This window comes from Labrus mixtus, chromosome 17 (genome assembly GCF_963584025.1).
Source record: "Labrus mixtus chromosome 17, fLabMix1.1, whole genome shotgun sequence".
Taxonomy (NCBI): domain Eukaryota; kingdom Metazoa; phylum Chordata; class Actinopteri; order Labriformes; family Labridae; genus Labrus; species Labrus mixtus.
In genome coordinates, this window is record NC_083628.1 from 6,948,769 (window position 1) to 6,969,607 (window position 20,839).

General features: G+C 37.9%; 3 protein-coding genes across 3 annotated transcripts; 2 read left to right on the forward strand and 1 right to left on the reverse strand.

Annotated features, from left to right (window-relative positions):
- The first annotated feature begins 214 nt into the window (after nucleotides 1–214).
- cplx4a (complexin 4a) lies at nucleotides 215–6,579 on the forward strand. The gene is made up of 3 exons (XM_061061667.1): nucleotides 215–565; nucleotides 2,972–3,059; nucleotides 5,554–6,579. Exons 1-3 carry the CDS (start codon nucleotides 402–404, stop codon nucleotides 5,779–5,781), a joined length of 480 nt encoding a protein of 159 aa, XP_060917650.1. The 5' UTR covers nucleotides 215–401; the 3' UTR covers nucleotides 5,782–6,579.
- Nucleotides 6,580–12,211: 5,632 nt separating this feature from the next.
- rx3 (retinal homeobox gene 3) lies at nucleotides 12,212–15,363 on the forward strand. The gene is made up of 3 exons (XM_061061234.1): nucleotides 12,212–12,748; nucleotides 13,042–13,277; nucleotides 14,178–15,363. The coding sequence occupies exons 1-3, from the start codon at nucleotides 12,484–12,486 to the stop codon at nucleotides 14,625–14,627; spliced, it is 951 nt and encodes a 316-aa protein (XP_060917217.1). The 5' UTR covers nucleotides 12,212–12,483; the 3' UTR covers nucleotides 14,628–15,363.
- Nucleotides 15,364–16,513: 1,150 nt separating this feature from the next.
- Nucleotides 16,514–18,088, reverse strand: grp (gastrin-releasing peptide). Its single transcript, XM_061061376.1, has 3 exons — nucleotides 17,577–18,088; nucleotides 16,839–17,068; nucleotides 16,514–16,731 (listed from the first exon to the last, which is right to left on the reverse strand). Exons 1-3 carry the CDS (start codon nucleotides 17,731–17,733, stop codon nucleotides 16,678–16,680), a joined length of 441 nt encoding a protein of 146 aa, XP_060917359.1. The 5' UTR covers nucleotides 17,734–18,088; the 3' UTR covers nucleotides 16,514–16,677.
- Nucleotides 18,089–20,839: the final 2,751 nt, after the last annotated feature.

Consider the following 20,839-nt stretch of genomic DNA (forward strand, 5'->3'; position numbering starts at 1 on the left):
GATTTCTGCACTTTGCTCTTCATAAAAATGCACAAGTGTCAATAATATTCAGAAAATACATCTACAAAGGTCTGAATGATTTAAAAATAGATAGAAAACAGGCCATCTGCCTCTTAGCATAGTAGAGCAGGGAGGATTAAATCCAGATTATGGCCGAGGCAAAATGTTGTGTGTGTGTGTGTGTGTGTGTGTGTGTGTGTGTAAGCGTGTGTGTATGTCTGTTGCTTGTCGTCAGTGTGTCCTTGGCTCCATAGTGAAGCAGCAGGTTAGCCATAGAGCTACCACTGGATTTGACAGCTTTAGAAAAGCGAAACGGAGGGCATCATAAAGGGAGCAACAACTGGTTTTTTTTTTAACTACAAAAATATTCTCTGTCTCGTAAACTTGCCTGTAAACTCAAGATGGCTTTCTTGATCAAGAGCATGATTGGGAACCCCCTGTCAGGAATTGGTCTTGGTGGTGGAGGTGACAAAGAAGAGGAGGCCACCCCCTCAGATCCAGCCAAAGCAGCAGGGATGACACGCGAGGAGTATGAAGAGTACCAAAAACAGTTGGTGGAGGAGAAGTAAGTAGCAACACCGACTGTACTCCACTTTGAATTCTTGCCATTGGCCCGTCCAAAAGAGTATGGCTGCTGAGTGTTCAATCTGACCTTGACGATCTGTTTTCTACCACGTTACAACCCTTCCATGTTCAATGTTTACTTCCCCCCTGATTTTTACAACACTTAACTTTTTAAACCCTAAAACTACTTACATTTTAAATAATGTCTTTATTATTTTTCATGCACTGACAACAAGAAAACTGCTTTTAAATGATGCATCAGTTGCTGAAGGTCACTGAAGAGACGCTCCATATCGTTTGTCATGGGTCCTGTCTCCCATAATCTGATTTTTTTCTGTTTCTACATAAAGAGCAGCTAGGGGTTAAATTATGAGGGAGCTTCTTTTTTTTATAACAACTGAATGAGGACCTTAAAAATGGCGACTTTATACAGGAATTTAGGGCAAGAAATGTTTAATATTTAGCATAAAAGTCATTTGGAAAAGGAGGATCTGAGGCTGCAAAGTGGATGAATGATTGAGGTAGTATTTGTAAGAGATTTATGTTGGCACACTTAAAGACTGGACATAAAACGAGAAGCAGGTAGATCAGTTTTGTCCACCTCTACAATACGATGTTGTTGACCAGTGCAATAGTCATTTTTTGTTTGTGTATTAAAGTCCATTTCCTTCCATTAAAACAAACGTTTTATCATGCAATCAAACTCCATCGTAAAGTAATAGAAAATGTACATAACAGAAATGTCTCAAATTGATTGAAATCTGGAATTTGGGCTTTTTTGTGATGCAGCGTAGATTTTTTGCAGCATCAAGCAGATCTGGTTAGTCTGTATTACATAACAGCATTAATCCAGCCCCTACACTCTCTCGTGTTTTGGAAATGACTTGGAAAAAAAAAGACAAATTCCTCCATCATTGCTGATTTCTAGAAATGTTTTCAAATCCACATCAACAAATCCTGATCCACAGAAACGTTTGATTGAAGCTGAAGGGACAGAACATGAAGGACTACACGTGCTTGTTCAAAATTTGACAAGTAAAATCAAATCTATCGGCTGGATGGAGTACTGAGTCAAAGGTTCAGTATCTTGATGATCTTCTACCCAGACTTTTGTTGTTTCACTACGGTTCAAGTTGCGGTGTCTTGGCTTGATTGCAAATCTGCTTGACTCAGTCTGGCCTAATAATCCCATCTTTAATTGGCTGAGGGAAAGTACGCGAGTCTCACCCTGGACGTGCAGCAGTATGCAGGGTGCATTAAAGTGCAGGCTACAGAAACTGATTCATATCATACAGAATGAAATTAATGAGCTTTGAAAAACTTGACTCCACTTAAAGTCAAGTCAAGACTTTTTCCTTACTGTGTTGTAGTAATGTCACAAATACAGTTTCTTTTGCAGGCTAGACGATAGACATAAAATAGACGACATACTCTCCACAGCTAGTGTATTTTCTGTTCTATGACACATCAGAAAGTTAACTCCACCATAATCACTGACAGTAAAGTTACTGTATTTCAAAGAAAAGTAAATTAAGTAAGCTACAGATTCCTGCTAAAGCCATGAAAGTCAAGTGAGAATAAAATAAAGCATTAAAAAGCAGAATTAAAAGCATGTAAAGGAAAAACAAGTTTGACATGTTAACTCTTTCTAATTTTTCCCATTTTTTCATCTGAACCAAATGTGGGGGGAGGGGGAAGTTGAAGCCATTAAAAGAAAGTTTGCGAGGACATTTCCAATTTCGATCTTTTTATCCATTTATGACAATAAAGGAAGAAAAAGTTTGCAGAAAAAAAGGACTGCATTTTTTTAACCTGTTTGGTTAATGGGGATGAAGTTCTGCTATCTGTGACAGAAGAAAACTTTTATGATAAATTTATTTTTTGCCGTTTCAAAAATATAAAAAAGAAAGAATGTATGCTACTATATATTCAAAATTATTCTGTCTTTAAAATGTTTTTGACATCTCTCCTAAAGTCATAAACACAGGAGAAAAACAAACGTCTAAAAAAAAAGAGTCAAACACTGTAAAGCAGATACACATAATGTGTCTACATGTTATTTACATATTTCCTGACTAGAACAGATTTTTAAAATAAATGTAATCTTTCATCCCACATTAAAGGTTACATTGAATCATTTTCAGATGTGATTTCCTGCATTTATGATATTCAGGTGGACTGAACTATGTTTTCATTCATAGTATTAGACTGATGTGTAGATCCATGTTGGATTAAGATACACAGATTAAACCAGTGGATCAATAACAACAACATTTGATGACAAACGAGACACAAGGTCATTCAGCTCAACCTTGCTGGTATTGTCTTCCAGCCTTTGAGCGACCATGGATGTTTGAAGACGAACAATAACGTTTGCCATTCTAACAATATTCTGTTTGGATTTCAGGATGGAGAGAGATGCAGATTTCTTACACAAGAAGGCAGAGAGGGCGACACTCAGGGTGTGCCTCAGAGATAAATACAGGCTGCCGAAGGTAAAACCCTACAACTGCATTTAAATCATGTACTTAAACATCATTTATTGCTATAGATGAAGACATAATTTGAAGTATTCATCATTTTCAAGATGACACCTTTCTGTAACTCCATTAAGCCTTTATAAGCACTATAAACATATTTTATATTTATGTATGCATGTATTGTGTTTATGTATGAATGCTTTAACTGTCCTCTATTGTAACTTTTATGTTGTATCATTATAACATCAATATATCATCTGTTCATGCACCAGCTTCAACTAATGAATCCTAAAGGAGTTATGATTAATCACATTTCAAAATGTAAAGCTGCTTAAAAACTACATAATGAGACGTTATTTACCATTTAAGGCTAAGTAAATAGCCCACTCATAATCATACAACGGGGGGTTAAGTGTAATTATTTGCATCAATCAGACACCAATGATTATGCATTTCTAATAGTCTCCCTTTCTAAACAATTTAATTAGGACAGGTAAACATATCCACCAGCCCTCATTAAATGGCTTTAAAGTGACCGGCCTGTGCAAGTCGAGCAACAAATAGCAGCTTCAAGGCTGAGGTCATCTTTATCTAACAGCAGCACTTGGCAGAGCTGCAGGTGGTCAACAGGAGGTGGAAGCTCTGCCAGTAGATTAGCCAGAAAGACGTTCAACCGGCGTTCCTGGAGACGTTCTTGTCCCACATTGCACTTTGAGTCTCACAAAGCCAAAGCTGAGCAGGTGTCCCCAGGCTCATTAGAGAGCAGCGCCACCGAGCAGTGTGGACTGGCTTTAAGAAAGAGCACCGTCTGCTTTAGTGGATGTAAACGCAGTGATTTTTTAAAAGGAGTCTTGAAGATCATTTGGCAGGAATGGAAGGAGCGAATAAGGTAGGCTGCGTTTGGAATTAACATGAGGCGTTAAAGGTCAACACCAGCAGAGCGTGTTTTAAAGCGTCCATTTATCTACAGAACTTTCCTCTAATAAACTTTGTGGTTTTCTTGGCGTAAGAAACAAACGGGCTCACAATCTGTTTTCTAACAGTGTGATTTTGATTCGTCTGAATGCAGTGATGACCTTGGCTGCTTGAGGCGTCTCTAATACTCTCACCCCACAGACGCTCTTTTGTTCCGTTTGCTTGTTCAAACAATGGCTGCATGTCTTTTCACTGTTTTTCTTTTAAATTGAAACCATACATTTCTGATTAGAACAATGGCAGGATGCTACACATATAAATCTAATTAGTTTTCTTAAATGATGTTTTCATTGCATGCCAGCAAGAAGAAGAACTAATGACAAAGGCCATTATATACATTTTAAATTGATTTCCAGCAACAATTAGAAACCTAAAGGCTTTATTCTTCTTCTCTTTAAATAGGTGAGAGGTTGAGGTTGTATATTCATGCAACAGAAAGTGAATTAGAAAACAGTAGTTGTATATCTTTTTATGGATCCAAGCGTGAATTTCAAGTCTAGGCCGGAAGTTGGTGTTGGTAGTCTAATGGAATTAGAGTCTCGTGCAACACTATGGAAGATATCTTTAGACTATGGTTGGGATTGACGGAGGAAAGGCTAAAGCAGGTCTGAGATAATCCCACAGATTGACGCTTAAAGTAGTCACAGTAGTACCTACTGCACGACTCTTCCAGATAAAAAGTGATTAGATTTAAATTGAGCATTTCCATGATGCACGTGAGAAGTCCAAACAGTCTGCCAAAATGATCAAATAAATAAATAAAATAAAATAAAATAAAATAAAAACAGGAGGATATCCTCCAGTGCAGTACATGGATGTGGATTAAGACAGATTCTGGAGCTCATTTTACTCGTCTCCTAGCTTGCCTGATTGCTCGCTTATAATACGAAATGAAACCCAGAAAACATGATGTCACATGTTTAAATAGAAATAAGAAAGACATTACAAAGAGGACAAAGAATTGTGACCTACTTCATGTTTTTTAGGTCTATGCTCAGATTTGTGCTACACATTAAATAAATCATATTGGATATAATGCATTGTTTGTCATATCTGAGTGCAGTGGTTGGTGAGTTTTTTGCATGTTGTGGAAATCAGGCGGGCAGTCAGCATGTTAATCCTGTAAAAAGCCTTTAAGTCAGTCTTTAGGTTGTTTACCTCTGAAGAATATTTCAATAATAGAAATATACGCCGATTGTTATGATCAGGGAAAACAAATAATGCCCTCCCTCATACTGAGGAAATTCAAATGTAATAACAGTAAGGAATATATTATAGACTAATTTATCTTAGTCCAAGAGAAGAGAGATTGGAGAAAAACAAAACAAGTAATGTGACCTGTTTGTTTTTTACAGATTTCTAGACAAAAAAATAAGGACCGTTGTGTTCATGTGTTTGTGTTCGTGTGTGTTTGTTTTTTGATGTAACAGAGACTATTTTGTCCTCAACATCTATAATTCAGATGTCAAATCATCTACAGTGATGTAGCCTGTGAATCTGACCATGTTTTCTTCCTGGTGTTGTCATCCCTCAGAGCGAGCAGGACGAGAACATGATCGAGATGGCCGGGGACGACGTGGACGTGCCCGAGGAGCTGCTCAAGATGGTGGACGAGGACGCCACGGAGGAGGAGGGCAAGGACTCCATCATGGGCCAGTTTCAGAACTTGCAGAACATGGACATGGACCAGCTGAAGGAGAAGGCCTCGGCCACTGTCACCGAGCTGAAGAGCAAAGCAGAGGAGAAGTGCTCCGTCATGTGAGGGGCCAGACGGATGAGTCTGTGATTGAATACAAAAAAAAAAGGAAAAGAAGGGAGAAGACAGGAACAAAAAGAAAATGAATTTCAACACTTTCTGGGAATCTGCAGACGTGGTGATGAGTCGCTTATTATAAGCAGAAATACCCAAATCATCTTTGTGAAATAAAAAGTAAGTTGCAAATTGTGATGCCCCACCTCTCCCTGCACGACGGTTTTCTTTGGATCAATTATGTAGAAGTTACTTTTGCAGAAAAGTTTTGCTTTTCACCTCAATTTCATGGTCATAAGCTCCACTACATACAAAAAAAAAGTTTATTATTTGTGATGAAATGTTGACTTTTGTTGGAAACTGAGACAGTCACGTCTCAAAAAGTGTGATTTAAATATTGTTATACCAAGACTTGCTTATGAAAACCTTGTTCAAGTAATACACCAATCCTGTGTGAGTGTTTCAACTTTCCTTTTGGTTTGCTGAATAGTTTGTTTTGTATGTGGTGTTTGAACTAAGTATGATATTTAGATTTTTTTTTTCTGTCAGTGTTATTTCAAATCAAATTACATCAGAACATCTTTGTAAGTCTTGACATGTTCATTTATGCTTATGTCTCCACATTCATATTGTAATCGTTAAAAAAGTGTTGCAGAGACATTTTTGCAGTTTTGCACAAATCACAGCACTGAGTGATTTATTCCGTAAGAATGACAACATTGTACATAAACACTGATAAAAAAACTATATGGAGGTACTTCAAACTGAGAAAGCAGATGTATTGTTCAAATAAAGATGAATATTGAATATGTGACATGTGTCTGTGTTTAGTTGTGAAGCTGGAAAATGTTCAAGATTTGGTGGTTTTTTTGGTCACTTCCTGTCCACAGTTTGTCTTTGCAAAGCAAATCAAGTAAAATACTAACGATCTTCACTTAGGAAAAGAAAATCTTGTTATGCTTACAGACTAAAATGTTGCTTTTTTTTTTTTTTAAATGTATTTATTTTTTTAATTTAAAGGACCAACAAATTAACACAATACACAACAAACCACAACAGCAACATACAGTCACATTAGAACAAAACAAAAAAACGAACAAAGATTAACAACAGCAGTTTTCACAATCAGTATAGAGCTAAATAAAATCATTCATATTCTATTCAATTGTATTTGATGCTCCTATACACATCACACTGAACCATTCCTCTTTTAGAAATATTTCCAATGGGGATCATTCCCTTACAAAAACCTCAAGAGTACCTCTGAGTACATGAGATAATCTCTCCAAAGGCAAGATGGACATCAGTTTTTCATACCACATTGAGATATCAGGAGGATCTTCATCTAACCATGTCTGTAACACTGTGAGGCGTACGGCATGCAAAGTAACTCTAAGAATGTACTGGTGCCTACGGTCACAGAAATCCAGTCCAAGAACAAAATGATGAGGATTTAAAGGAATATAGCGCCCAAATATTTTCTTTATCTCATTTTGGACCGAGAGCCAGAATTCTGTGATTTTAGGACATGACCACATAAGATGACCATAAGTGCCACGACTACTTTTGCATTTCCGACATAATGATGAGCACGTAGGGTCATATTTACATCTGATCTTATATTGAGTCTCATAGGATTTGTTCGAACATTTAATAAAATCTCTCTCCACATCTCATCATCGAGATGGTACCCAAAATCTTCAACCCAGGAAGCTCTGCTACTGATAGTAGGGATGTTGATAAACATTTGATCATGTAAAAAATTTAGAGTTTTTTTGTTTAAAGATGACGCTTTTAATAATATATTTTCCAGCTGAGTCATATACAATACAGTATTATATGCTGGAATGGATTTGATATAACTCCTAAATTGTGTTTGAGAAAGATCAAATTCATTCATGAGTTGGGAAAAAGATTTTAGAGTCCCATCTAAAAAGAGATCTCGTATTTGTGAAATACCAGCACTCTTCCATGTTTTAAAACCCCCATCTGAGCAAGACTGTACAAAATCAGGATTACATGAAATAGGAGCCAAAATAGAGTATTGAGTCACAATCCCAAAGTGACAACGCACACGATTCCACGTTTTCAAGGTGTTTCTGACAATAAAATTATCTTTCATTCCTTGTAGACTTATTGCATTGTTTATGAATGGCATATCGCAAAGGGGCGGCTTCACATCCAGTATTTTCTAAATCCAGAAATGTAGAATTGGCATCATTTTTTATCCATTCAGTAATGTATGTCATTTGTGAAGCCCAGTGGTAGTACATCACATTTGACAGAGCTAACCCCCCCTTTGTCCACTGGTAACTGAAGTTTCTCCAATTTAAGTCTTGGACGTTTATCTTTCCACACAAATTTTGTTATCATACTATGTAATGATTTAAAAATTTTAACTGGAATATAGTTGGGTAACATCTGCATTAGATATAACAGCCTTGGGAGGACATTCATCTTTACAATAGAAACACGGCCAAGTAATGATATGGACAAAGGGCTCCATCTTTGAAGATCTTTTCTAATTTCACTTACCACTGGGTCTAATTCATTTTTAACAAATTATCAAAATTACATGACACTTGAATCCCTAAATATCTAAACCCATTAGAGGACACCTGAAAAGGTATGTACTCTGCTAAATCAGAACATATTAAGTTTCCTAACAGAAAGGCTAGCGATTTTCCATAATTGACTTTATATCCAGAGAACACCCAGAACTCATTTATTATCTGTATATGTACTTGTTTTTGGACATTTTGGTTTCTAATTGAAATCCTCAGCAGCATTTGAAATTTCCAGCCACACAGTAATTCTGTTGTATCGCCATTAAACATGGGAAATTAAGCCCATTACCCAAAGCAGGACTAATGCAGTAAATAAAGCAAAAAGGTCTTAATTTAATTGGGCATTATCCAAACACTTGTTAGGGATGATTAGGCAGAACTGGGGGGGGGGGGAATCCTCAACATTCAGAGTTTCACATGGACCCAAGTTTGAACGGCTGTGGATTTATGAAGTCTGGAGATTACCATCTAATAGGATCAGCAGAGAGCCAAGGTTGTCAGCTCGTGCCCCCGCTCTCTCTGTCTTTATCTCTCTCCCACACTCTGAATAGGAATACCAATACACACACTTTAGTCTTGTAACAACTAAAATATATATTTTTTTTATTAAAAAAAGAAGATTAACTAACAGCTAGGCAAGCAATTTTGGCTTGTCAAATTCTTCTTCTGATGATTAAAATAGCACTTATCCAATTAATGATGCTTACTAATCTATTTGATTTTTATGTATCCTGCAAAAATATGAATCTACAAGTAAGAATGTATTTGTTTTTTTTCTTGCTGAGAGTAAATAAGCTCATAGTAGGCTATAGCCAACAGGAAATACTACTGTAGACTCTAAGTTTAGCACCATGGGGAAAGACTTAGCATGGTTCTATCTAAAGGTAACCAAATGTATTTAACTTATTAAGCTAATTTATTAAATGCAGCCTATTAGCTAACTGAGTCACTGCTCTAATACAGTAAATGTAACGTAGGCCTAACAGCAAGGAGACTGTAAGCTAAGCAAAGCAACACGACAGGAAACATCAGGAAAGAGCTAGCCTAGCTCTGTCTGAAGATAACAAAGTAATAAACCAGCAACTGTTAACTGTTGAAAGTGTTTTAGCTAGCTGAGTCATTGCATCCAGTAAACTGCAAATATGAAGCTACAGCAAGGAGACTCTTAACTTAGCTTAGCAAAAAGACAGGAAAGAGTAACCTGGCTCTTTCTATAAGAAAATGTAGATTCCAGTACCTGTTCAGCTAACTTAAACCCTTTTCACACGTACGGAAATCTCCTGAAAAACTCCGGAGATTTGGCTACCCGGAGGTTCTTTATGCTTTATGTGTGAACGCAAACAGCCGCATTTTTCGGGCAGACTTTTCCCGGAGTTTCTCCGGCCAGACCCCTAGTATTTTATCCGCAGAATATCCGAGTGAGCTGATGTCTGAACGCGGCCGCATATACTCCGCAGATTTTCAATTTGAGCCAATAGGAAGAGAATGACGTTTATATAGTGACCGGCTAAAGTGTCTGCACGCGACCACTACGATCTCCGTGCACGTAATTAAACGGCTGCATTATGTTTTCTGTTCGTCAGTATGTTGTTCTCCTCTCTTTTGTGGATGTTGTCATTCCATTGGATTACACATAGCATTGATATAAAGGCAAATATTCTCATTATAGCGTTGTGTAGCGGACTCTGTTGCTTCGGCCGCTACTTCTGCGTTGTTTATTTACGTCACGTCTTACGTCTGGCTCTATGTAAAGGTAACAAGGTGTACCTACAAGCACCTATGAAGCTATTAATTCCATTTTTTTTTAGCTAACCGAGTCTCTTATTTAAATTTAAAACAAATATAAAGTGACAGCAAGGAGACTGTTAGCTTAGTTTAGCTCAATGACTATGGGGTAAGAGTTAGCTCTGACTGAAGGTAAAAAAAACTGTAGCCTATCTACCAGCACCTTTAGGGTGTTATTTAACCTGTTGCATTTTATGACATTCAATGTGTTGGGAAATAGTTTGGTCATAGTTCTTTGTCATCATGAACGGATAACCTCCTTTGTTGAAATATTACACAAATGAATGTCGTGAAAAGTTCAAATTTGGTCTAGTAAAGGAAAAGCTCATGTTCTGGGTCAAAGTATAGTGTATTAATTTCAAGTTATTTTACAATAAATTCACTTTTAAACTTGACTTAAGTACAACACTTTTAGATGTTGTAAATCTTGTGAGTCTGACTTCCGTATCACATGGGGTTCTTGCGTTTTTTGTCCTATATATTGTGCTGATTCAAAACATTTTCTCTTGATATTTATTCCTTGTTCATAAGTCACATGCTGTCTCTGCACATTAATTCAGTTGAGACTAGAAGTAAGGAAGCAAAAGATGTAAAATTGCCTTTAAAAATTGTGTGTTTTCCAGACCCTAGATGATATCAGGCAGCGTTTATTTTTGTCATCTTTGTACAAACACTTGCTACTTGCTTCACTCAGGTTCCAGTCTTTGTGCTAAGCTAAGCTAAGCTAACCATCTGCTGGCTTCAAAGTGGTGACCTCAAAAAGAGTTGAAAAAATCAAGCCAAAAACCTGCAGTTCCTTGAACTACCACTTGAGCCGAGGAGTCCTTAAACTTATTAAAAGTTAGGTTCAGATAGTGTTTCTAATATGGCGACCACCATCATTGGGCTTCAAAACACCTCTTGGAAAAAAAAAAGGGTGACATCATTGAGACTATGTCCATGTTTCATACTGTCTATGGCTTCAGCTTTATGAACCATACAGATTGGATGAGATTATTCAGTACCTCATTTAACTCTAGGCAAACTAATGATAAGTGGGTTTTTCTCTCTCTCACTCTTTTTGAATGACAGTTATGTCAGATTAGTCAGAGTAATTATCTAAATCAGACTTGAAAAGTTGCAGGAACATTTTTTCATTAGTATTAAATGTGACACCGTTTTACTTCTCACGTCTTAATTGTGGTATTTTGAACACTGGAGGGTATTAAACTGACACAGGCGCTTAAGTTCAGTTATTCTCACAGATAATCACGCCCTGTTTGTTGCAGAAAACACAAGTGAGTCAACAGAGCGTCTTCGACAAGTTTTGCTGTTTAAATAAAGTTTGACGCGTGGTTTTGGAGCTAATTTAAGGAGTGCTCAGTTAACATCTCTCTCCCTGTGCCCCCCTCTTCTGTTAGCCAAACAAAGGATAAGGTCACCTTCTGTAATTAGGAAAAGCTAAATAGTTTTAGGGGTTTTAACTCTTTTGAGTAAAATCATGTAATCCCCTTAAGAAGGATTACCACACTGCTGTCAATCTTTGTTTGCAGTTAAGTGGTTATAGCCAACATTTGTTATTCTTTGGGCTTTTTTTTTTTTACTATGTTTGACCTGACATGTAAAAGAAACTGGTAAAAGAAACTCTTAATGATTTCAACTGTTTTGTGATTCATTAAGACATTATTTGATCGACTTTTGAGCCCTTTCAAGTTTCTTTACTCGATAGGAGTCAGGGGCGGCGTGATTTTTTTTTTTTGCTGTAGGTCAATAAAACAAAAAAAAAAAATCCCTCTAAAAGAAATGTCTTTTTGGTTTGGCAACAATATCTTGACACTTTGATTAAATATTAAGCTGTCATCTTGCAATCCATGTCCTGACCAGAAATCTTGTAATTATGATTTTGTTGTACCTTAATCTGTTTGCCTAATCTTCCTCTTTTTTTCGCAGACTGACATGAACATGACATCTGGAGGAGTGGAAAGATGGTTTTAAGATTTATATAAGTAGGTTTAGAGCCCAGCACTGACTGACTGATGTACTTGAGATGGGGAGGAGTTACAGGAAGGGAGGAGGCTGTGCGCTGCTGGTGCCTGCATGTGCGCACAGTTACCCCTAAATCCAGGACCAAAATCCATCAGGACGTCCCCTCTGTGACGTGCTGCGGGGGTGCCGCATGGGCAGGGGGTCTTACAGGAGGCAATACTTTAAAAGCCCCTCTGAGGATGCTCCCTATTCACTCGCGTGTGCGTCTTTTGCTCAAGTTTTTCCAACAAGCTCGGCTCTGGTTTAAAACTTTACCGAACACCGGAGCAGCGAGGAAATCTGAAAGAAGTTTCATTTGAGTAATTTTGACCGTCTTTTTTTGGACTTTTATCGACAAATGTGGCTTCTTGGATCAGCTTCCCAAGTGATGATGATGATGGATGAGCGCCTGTCTCCCTCCGCACGCGCCGTCCAGAGCCCGGGGGACAACCAGTCCACCATCCACAGCATAGAGGCCATACTGGGATTTAGAGAGGACACACTTTTCCACAAATCAGCCTCCTACAACATGACGGAAAAAGTCCTGGTCAGAGAATCGGAGCGCAACGGGAATGTTATTGTGACCCCGATGAAAAAAAGTCACTCCTCAGAAAGTTTTGACAGTAAGTCGGTTTGGTTTCCTCCAAATTATGATTAAGATGAAATTATAAAACCGGGCACTTTTGTTTCAAACATATAATAAGAAGATGAAATGTGGGTTTTCTAGGGTGAAGTCTTTAAGTTTCTTTTTTGTTAAACAATTATAGTCTTTATGTCAGGTGTCATTTTGCGCCTTAGCCTATATTTTATCTGACTCAGTGACAAAAGATTTTAAAATATATATATATTAACAGTCTACATTTAAAAGTAAATGTGAAACATTTTTAAACTTGATTTTTTTTTTCTCTCCACTCAGGTGTTTGTTGCGCCAGCAGCGCCGCTGAAGTCTCGGTGTGTCCGGACTCACCGGACAGAGACGGAAAACTGTCCGACGACGAGAACCCGAAGAAGAAACACCGTCGGAACCGGACGACGTTCACCACTTTTCAGCTGCACGAACTGGAGAGAGCGTTTGAAAAGTCCCATTACCCGGACGTGTACAGCAGGGAGGAGCTGGCGCTGAAGGTCAACCTGCCGGAGGTCCGAGTGCAGGTAGGTCCCAAATACAGACTTTTTCTTTCTTCTTCACTTTCACGCTGCAGGCAGTAATGAGGGCTGATAGCCTAAAGTCACTACAGTTCTTTGGCTTAAAGTGTATCAAAACACAAGCCTTTGAGAACATGTTATGTCTTTTCAGATATTACAATAAACTTTCCACAATTACAAAATGAATAGCCTAGATCTTTAAATGAAAGGTTATTTTGGCATCATTACATTTGAATCAATTAATAAATGTTTGGAAACAGTTTAAACATATTCCCCAACATTAATACTTTTATTTTTATGAATATAGAAATCCAAAAATATTATTTAAATTGTAGACTATTGTTCCCACAAACTAATTTATTAACAGTTCCTCTAGCTGTTTAGAAACGCAAAGAAAGTGCAAGTTTTTTGTTTCATGGTATAGTTCAACTGTAGAAAAAAAACATGTGGTCAGTTTTACTTAAAAAACTTTATAAATACAATAGGATTGACTTTGTTGTAACTTTTTTTCAGCAACATTTCAACATTGAAAGAAACTGAAGCATCTAAATTTGTTTTTCCATGAAATTATGATCACGACTCATTTATTCGTCTTTAGAATAGTGATTGAATTCAAAATGCTGAAATGTACACCGATATATACCCTTCCATCATCCGTATTTATAAATATAAATGTACACACAAAAATTACATTTTTCATACTGTTAATGCAATAAATAAAAATGGCTGTTTTTAGACTAACGCTCGTCGTTTGTTTCAGAATTTTAAAGTGTTTTTCTACCTCCACTCTCCTTTTTGTTGACTGTTTGGTGACCTGGAGGGAGAGCTTTCTGTGCAGTGTGTCCTTGAAAATTTATTTAAAAAAAATATATAGTTTAATTAATAAAAACTTGCGTTCCTTTCCAGGTGTGGTTCCAAAACCGGCGTGCAAAGTGGCGTCGTCAGGAGAAGCTGGAGGTGAGCTCCATCAAGCTCCAGGACACCTCCACCTCCTCCCTGCTCTCCTTCAGCCGCTCCCCCAGCAGTGCGCTGGGCTCCGGTCTGCAGCTGGACCCCTGGCTCTCTGCCCCCATCACCTCCTCTACCTCCCTGCAGTCCCTCCCCGGCTTCATCACCGGCTCACAGGGCCTGCCGGGCACGTACACCCCTTCTCCTCCTGCTTCCATGCCCTCCTCCCTGTCGGCCTCCTTCCTCAGCTCCCCGGCTCTGGGACACAGTCCTCACCTGCCCCACATGGGCTCAATGTGCCCCCCGCCCCCTGCCTACCCCTGCTCAGCTGACCCCAGGAACTCCAGTATCGCCTCTTTGAGGATGAAGGCCAAGGAACATATTCACTCTATCGGGAAAACGTGGTGATGCTGAGTGGAGGAATTTACTTTTATACCCAGAATGCATCCGACTGCAGCTTCTGAAAAACGGACTTCATCCTCATGCCGATGGGATTTTATATTGGATGTTTAAAAGAGTGAAATCTAAGGTTGACATTCAGGACTAGATTCATCCTTTCCACTTACGAGGACAGCACTGTGCTTCAAGTTTCCCTGTTTAGCAGTTACAAGCACTCTGCATTTAATGAATGGGCTTTAAAACACTTAAAGAGAGAAGACATTTAAAAATATTAAAAAACAAACAGTGATATAAATGATGTCTCCATATAGAGGCCACACTAGTTGATATGTTCTATACATTTACAGACACTTTACACAACCTTCTTAAAAATACATTCTCATGTATTGAACCCATTCATTAAATGTTTATTAACTGCCTATAGATGCTAAATACAGGTGAATTCAAGTCTTGAATTCCAGGAAATTTAAAACTGCTAAATGATGTCGACGGTATTTTTTTCTTCTCCTTCGTCTGATGTGTTCACTGTACATTTTGACATTCATTCAGCTCACTCTTATTTATGTCCATCTTATGTTATGTTGCCAGTAAAAAAAAGCCCTTCAGTGTCGATCACTTTTTCATTTTACTTCAGTAAATGGAGTCCTCGTCCTTCTTCATCGTCCCTGCTGTTATTCTGTTGTTTTTTTTTATTTGAAATCTTAACAGATGTGTATATTTTCTTGATACAATAAACTTTATATGTAAAAATTTAACAAACTAGTGGTTGATTACGCTTTCACAAACATCTCTTGAGAATCTTTCTAAGAAAATAGAAAATGAGTTTGCATATACGTACCTTCAATGTAAAGGTAAATATTTTGCAAAATAGCATTAATGTAAATTAGTAGACGTATGTTAAGTATTAAAGTGTCTTATTACCCTCAGAATGAAGGTTCATGACAGCTCAGCCCAAAACTATAGCCCCCCCTAGTGGTGGGTTCTTTAAACCTGTCTGTCAGTTTGAGGGAGGGTTGTTTTTTTTCTCTCTTTATTTTTTAATTTAAACATGAATAAAAACAAGCATTAAAAAGAAAAGGCAAACGTTGAGGTGGATTTAAGAGCAGAATTCCCCTTTTGTAAACTTAAATTCATTTGTAACTGCTAAAAAAAAAAAAAAATGTATGGGTTCAAATAGTGCCACACATACTGTAAAGGGAACCTGTGCATTAAGTTTCACAGTATTTTAACATTTACTACTTTTTAATTTATAGAGCATGTGATTAAAGAGTCAGCTTAAACTCCCAGACTTCCTCCCTCTGAGTCACAGAATGAGTTTGTCAGCCCACTTATTTCCTCCTCATTAGCTCCTGTAAACTTTATCCCATTGGATGCTGGGATTAGACTCATTATGACGGGGTGAAAGTGGCTTGTACCTCCATTGTTCGCCAATCATCCGTGACAAATGAGGACAGAGGACAGCAGAGAAAACTTTCCTTTTGGCTTTAAGAGAAGGGATGTGTGTAACCAAATTGTTTCAATTAGCATTTCCTATTGTGCGCAGACCCTGAGGGCTAATAATCACCACCATCACTGTCCATCCTACTGTCCTAAATAGACCCCTCTGTGTGTGTGTGTGTGTGTGTGTGTGTGTGTCGTAATGAGAAGCTTATAGGCATCAAAACTCACTGAATTTAACTGCTTGTGATTTGTCGTCTTCATAACTGATCATTTGAACTCTTCATTCTTTACCTTACTGGTGATTTAATCATGAAAAAAAAAAACAAAGAACCTAATGATGTGGATAATGTGCGTCACCTGGTGGTACAAACTGGTACTGCAGGCGGATCGTGCAAAACGTATTTCCAAACTAAAAAATCTATGATCAGATATATACAAAAAAAAAGAGGCTGCAATGCAGTTTTCTCAATGTAACATTTTATTCAGCTTTTTCACTTGTTATGTTGATCAGAAAAACAAAAAATATATATTTATTGGGTTAACAGTGTATTATTATTACAGCAGAATAAAATAAAGTGTGGATATGTGATAACGGAGAACATTTTTTTAGGTTCGTTCATCAGGTGGACTTGTTGTCCTGAGGTTTCAAAGCCAGTAGAAGCAGGTGAGACATCTACAGTGGAGAGTTGAAAAGGAGATAAATGTGTCAACTTAACATCGTAATTTCAAGAAGGTGAAGTTAGACAGGAGTAAATGAATCAAAGGAATCTCCAAACTGACCTCTCTGAGATATTTGTCTCTGTCCTCTTCTCTCCAGCCGCTGCGCAGTCGAAGCAGCCTGTCTACTATCATCGGCTTTTGGTTCTTTTGTGGCTTCAGAGCTTCCAGCAGATTCTGGCGGTCTCGCTCCATCACTGTGACCCCGGCTGCTTCTGAGAGTGTGAGGTAGTCACCGTTTGTCTCCTGCAGTTCAGGCAGGCTGTCAGTGCTTTTCTTTCCCATCAAATGACCTGGAAGATAAACACAACAGGATGCATAAACCGCTCTAAGAGAGATCTGTTGTGGTCTGTGGATCCAGCTCAGGCAATAAAGGCTGTAACCTTTAAAAAAATATAAACAGAACCAAAGAATTTCACTTTTTCCAAAACCCTGATGGTAACAGCTATTTCCCCCCTGAAAAGAGATGCATCTTTTTATTTACAGAAGTTAAGTTTGAAATGTTTCTAAATAACCTAAATAAAAAACATAATAAAAAGAAGCTCCAGATTTGTCTTCTATAAAAAAAAAAAATATTAAGATAAAAAATTAATTACATTATCCATCATGCAAGATTTGAAGGTTTTTGAGATGCATACACTATCGTCTAACCCTGGGAGATCAAATATGTTCTTTTTAAAATATTATATGAACAAATAAATCAAGCAAATTTCAAACAGAATATCAAAACCTTTTTTTTTTTTTTTTTTAAATCACGTTTTTCCTTATATGATCTTGAAAATGAGAAGTTCTTCTTCTTACCTACAGCCCAGTGGTTGCCTCGTGGAAACATGTTCCCATCATCTGCAGCAGGTTGGCTCTCTGAGCAGTACGACATGCAGGGGATTGTGGCCAGAATCATCAACACTGGCCACACTGGTCTGCAGGTCCATGAAATGCACATGAACTCTCCGCCCATGGTAACACCAGAGGAAAATGTCAGATATAAACCGCGGCAGGCAGGCAGGCAGGTGGTTATATCTATCCTTAATTGAAGTTAATCGGCTTTATTTAACTTTTAAAACATGCCCTCCCTCGTCGATATTTAGCCTATGAGCGGATACCGTAGAAGAGAAAGTCTTCTGCTGCCGACTTGTTGAACTTCCTCTCTCGGAGCCTTTAGAAGAAGTGACTGATGTGAAAGTTAAGAGCCCCCTCCTGATACAGATGTGCGTCAGCGGCTCTTTTTTAAAACATGCACGCTGCCAGCCGCAGGAGGAGACCGTGATGACAAATTCTCATTTCTAGCCTGCAATTATTAGCACGGCTCCTCACTGTTTGTGGAGAGATTGCAGGAGGCGTCAACGTCATTTCACGTTGATGGACGAGACTTCAGAGTCATGACTTCCGTCTAAACATGAGGTGGCCAATAAAACCCCACGATGAAACGAACCTATTCAGATCATTAGAAAAAAGAACCCATTATGAAAAGTGGCATATTTCATTAGTAGCCTACTTCTGTCGGTCAGCTGAAACAGGCCTATAATTATTGTAACTTAAACATGTTAGGGTTAAGATCGAGATAACTGTTTGTTTGTTTGTTTGACTATTGGACAAGTTAGCCCATACCAATAATTGTATATTACAGAGTCATCATGTCATAATATTTATTTTCACACGTTTTGTATGTTTCAATGTTGAATCCCTGTTTCTAAAGGCGCCAGAGATACAGTCGAGATTGCATTCTGATAGTTCATTGAAGCACTTTAACATTGTAGGAGTTGCACATTCTCACAGAGAAAATCTATTTATTAGAGTGGCTATAGGCGCAAAGCCAACAGACAACCTTACTCGTCCTCTTCTTCCATGTCAAATTTTGTCATTGCTCAAACACAGCTAAAAAAAAAAAAATAGTTAAAAGTTAAAAAGATAAACTTTTAAACTCTTCACAAATTCTAAACTTTCTTTCATCATTTGAGGCGTCACAAGCAAAATGGTCCATTCATTTATCAAAACGAGTCAGACACATACATATTATAACATGGGATGTTTGTGGTGTCTGCTAAACTGGCCAATGAGCTTCCAGCTGAAATAAATTAACTAGGAAACGCATGTGAGATGACTTTTTACATCAAAGACCAAAGGTACATTTTCTATATCCAGTACATGTAACACATTGTTACACATACAGTTTGGATCTTTCCCACTAAACTTTGACCTAATGTATGAAATCTGAATTTAAAAAGATCAGTATGATACAGAATAAAGAAGCATTCAGTGAGTTGAAAAATAATTGTATAGAACAGTAAGAAGTCAGTGTCAACAAACATGTTGAAAAAATGGAGATGTGTATATAAGAAACTTTTCCAGGTTTGTCTGACATGCTGACAAAAACATGAAAAAAGGCAGAAACATTTTGACCAGTACGACTCGCACAATGACAAAACAACTTTTCATTTTGATGGCAGTGACCATTTATGTTTGGGTGACTTACTACCTTTTAGAAACATGCAATAGAGTTTTGATGGACCATGAAACTGTTGGGAAGATTGCACTTAATAGTTTATAGAAACATTAAGACGAAATTTTCGAAAAATGAGCCAAAACCATTCAGAGAAACTGTAATAGAAAAAGTGCAAACGTGAAAAAAATGAAAGTTAAAAAGATATGAAACCTCATTGGAAAAATCAATAAAATAAGAGCTTAAAGTCTCTCATCTTTGGGGCTTTTCAGGTGCATCATACTTTATCTTGAATGGATCATTTAGAGTTCTCACATGGCACACGACTTCAGTGGTCCAAGAGGAATGTTCATGGCTTTTATGGTTTCAAAAAAAGAAATCGCACTTTGCATTGTGTCTATATATATCAGTCAGTTTTAGATTTTACAATGAGTGTGTCATATGCAACATGTTCACGGTGGGTGATGTCATCGCTAAAGTGCATATATAATTTTTAAAACACTTCGATCAGCAGCCGCCCCTTTTCACTCAACACTCATGCCTTCACACTTAAATGTAGGAAGACGTATTTTGTAGCCGTCGTTTCGGTTTCAGGCGAAATTGAGTGACAGCTTTGACACAGAGTGTTTCCCAGCAAGAGGAGCGCAGATAAAGTTAAAGCAACTATTAAACACAACCACAGTCAACAGTCTCTGAAATGCATGAAGCTGGATCAGTTAATCACATAGTACAATACATGAACCGCACTGTACTGACCTCTGACTTAAACGTTACTTTTGAACTGACTGTTTCGACTTCACTTATAAATGTTGTTCTTAGATGATGAGGGAAAACCTGCAGATAAAACCTTTTGAGGATGATCATTGAGAGTCAAGCCAAAGACACCTCCTTCATTTTCATATTATGATTATTATCTGCTGCATTTCTATGAACACGATGCACTCCACCGCTTGCACCCGTGTAGTTTTCTGAAAATCACCTTGTTTTCAGAGCAAAGGAAATGAGGCCAAATTAAAAGCGCTCACACTGGTCAAACAAGAATGACTGTAATGAATATTTTTTTACTGCAAACACCTGCCTTTAAGGATCCAACAATGCTGCATATGTTTCATTTATCTATACAATATTACGGTGAATTAAACCCCCCCCCCCCCCCTCCCCCCCAGGAAAGGTCAATAAAAAAAACATGAACATGGTGTGAAGTTCTCATTCCTGACTGATCGTTGCAGGAGGAGAATCCATGAGGACAGATAGGAAGTCCACGCAGGTAAGTAACATTTTGCGTTGAAAAGGTTGAGGGTTTCCTCTGGGTAATCTTCAGGTCTCAACCCCCTACACACACACACACACACACACACACACACACACACACACACACACAATTACATCCCAGACGGATATAAGAGGATAGCTCTGGCTCGTATCGTTTCCCCCGTATAAGATGACCTTAACAAAACGAGATGAGTCACCAGTGGTCAAAGAGCAGGATCAGGTAGGACACACAGGACAGTGCCATCTGAAATATTTGTTAAGTGGACTTTTAATGCGAGACAACAAGATCCTGCGTGGGATTCTATGTGTTTTGAGAAATCACTAAAAACCAGAGATAATAAATGTACAACTA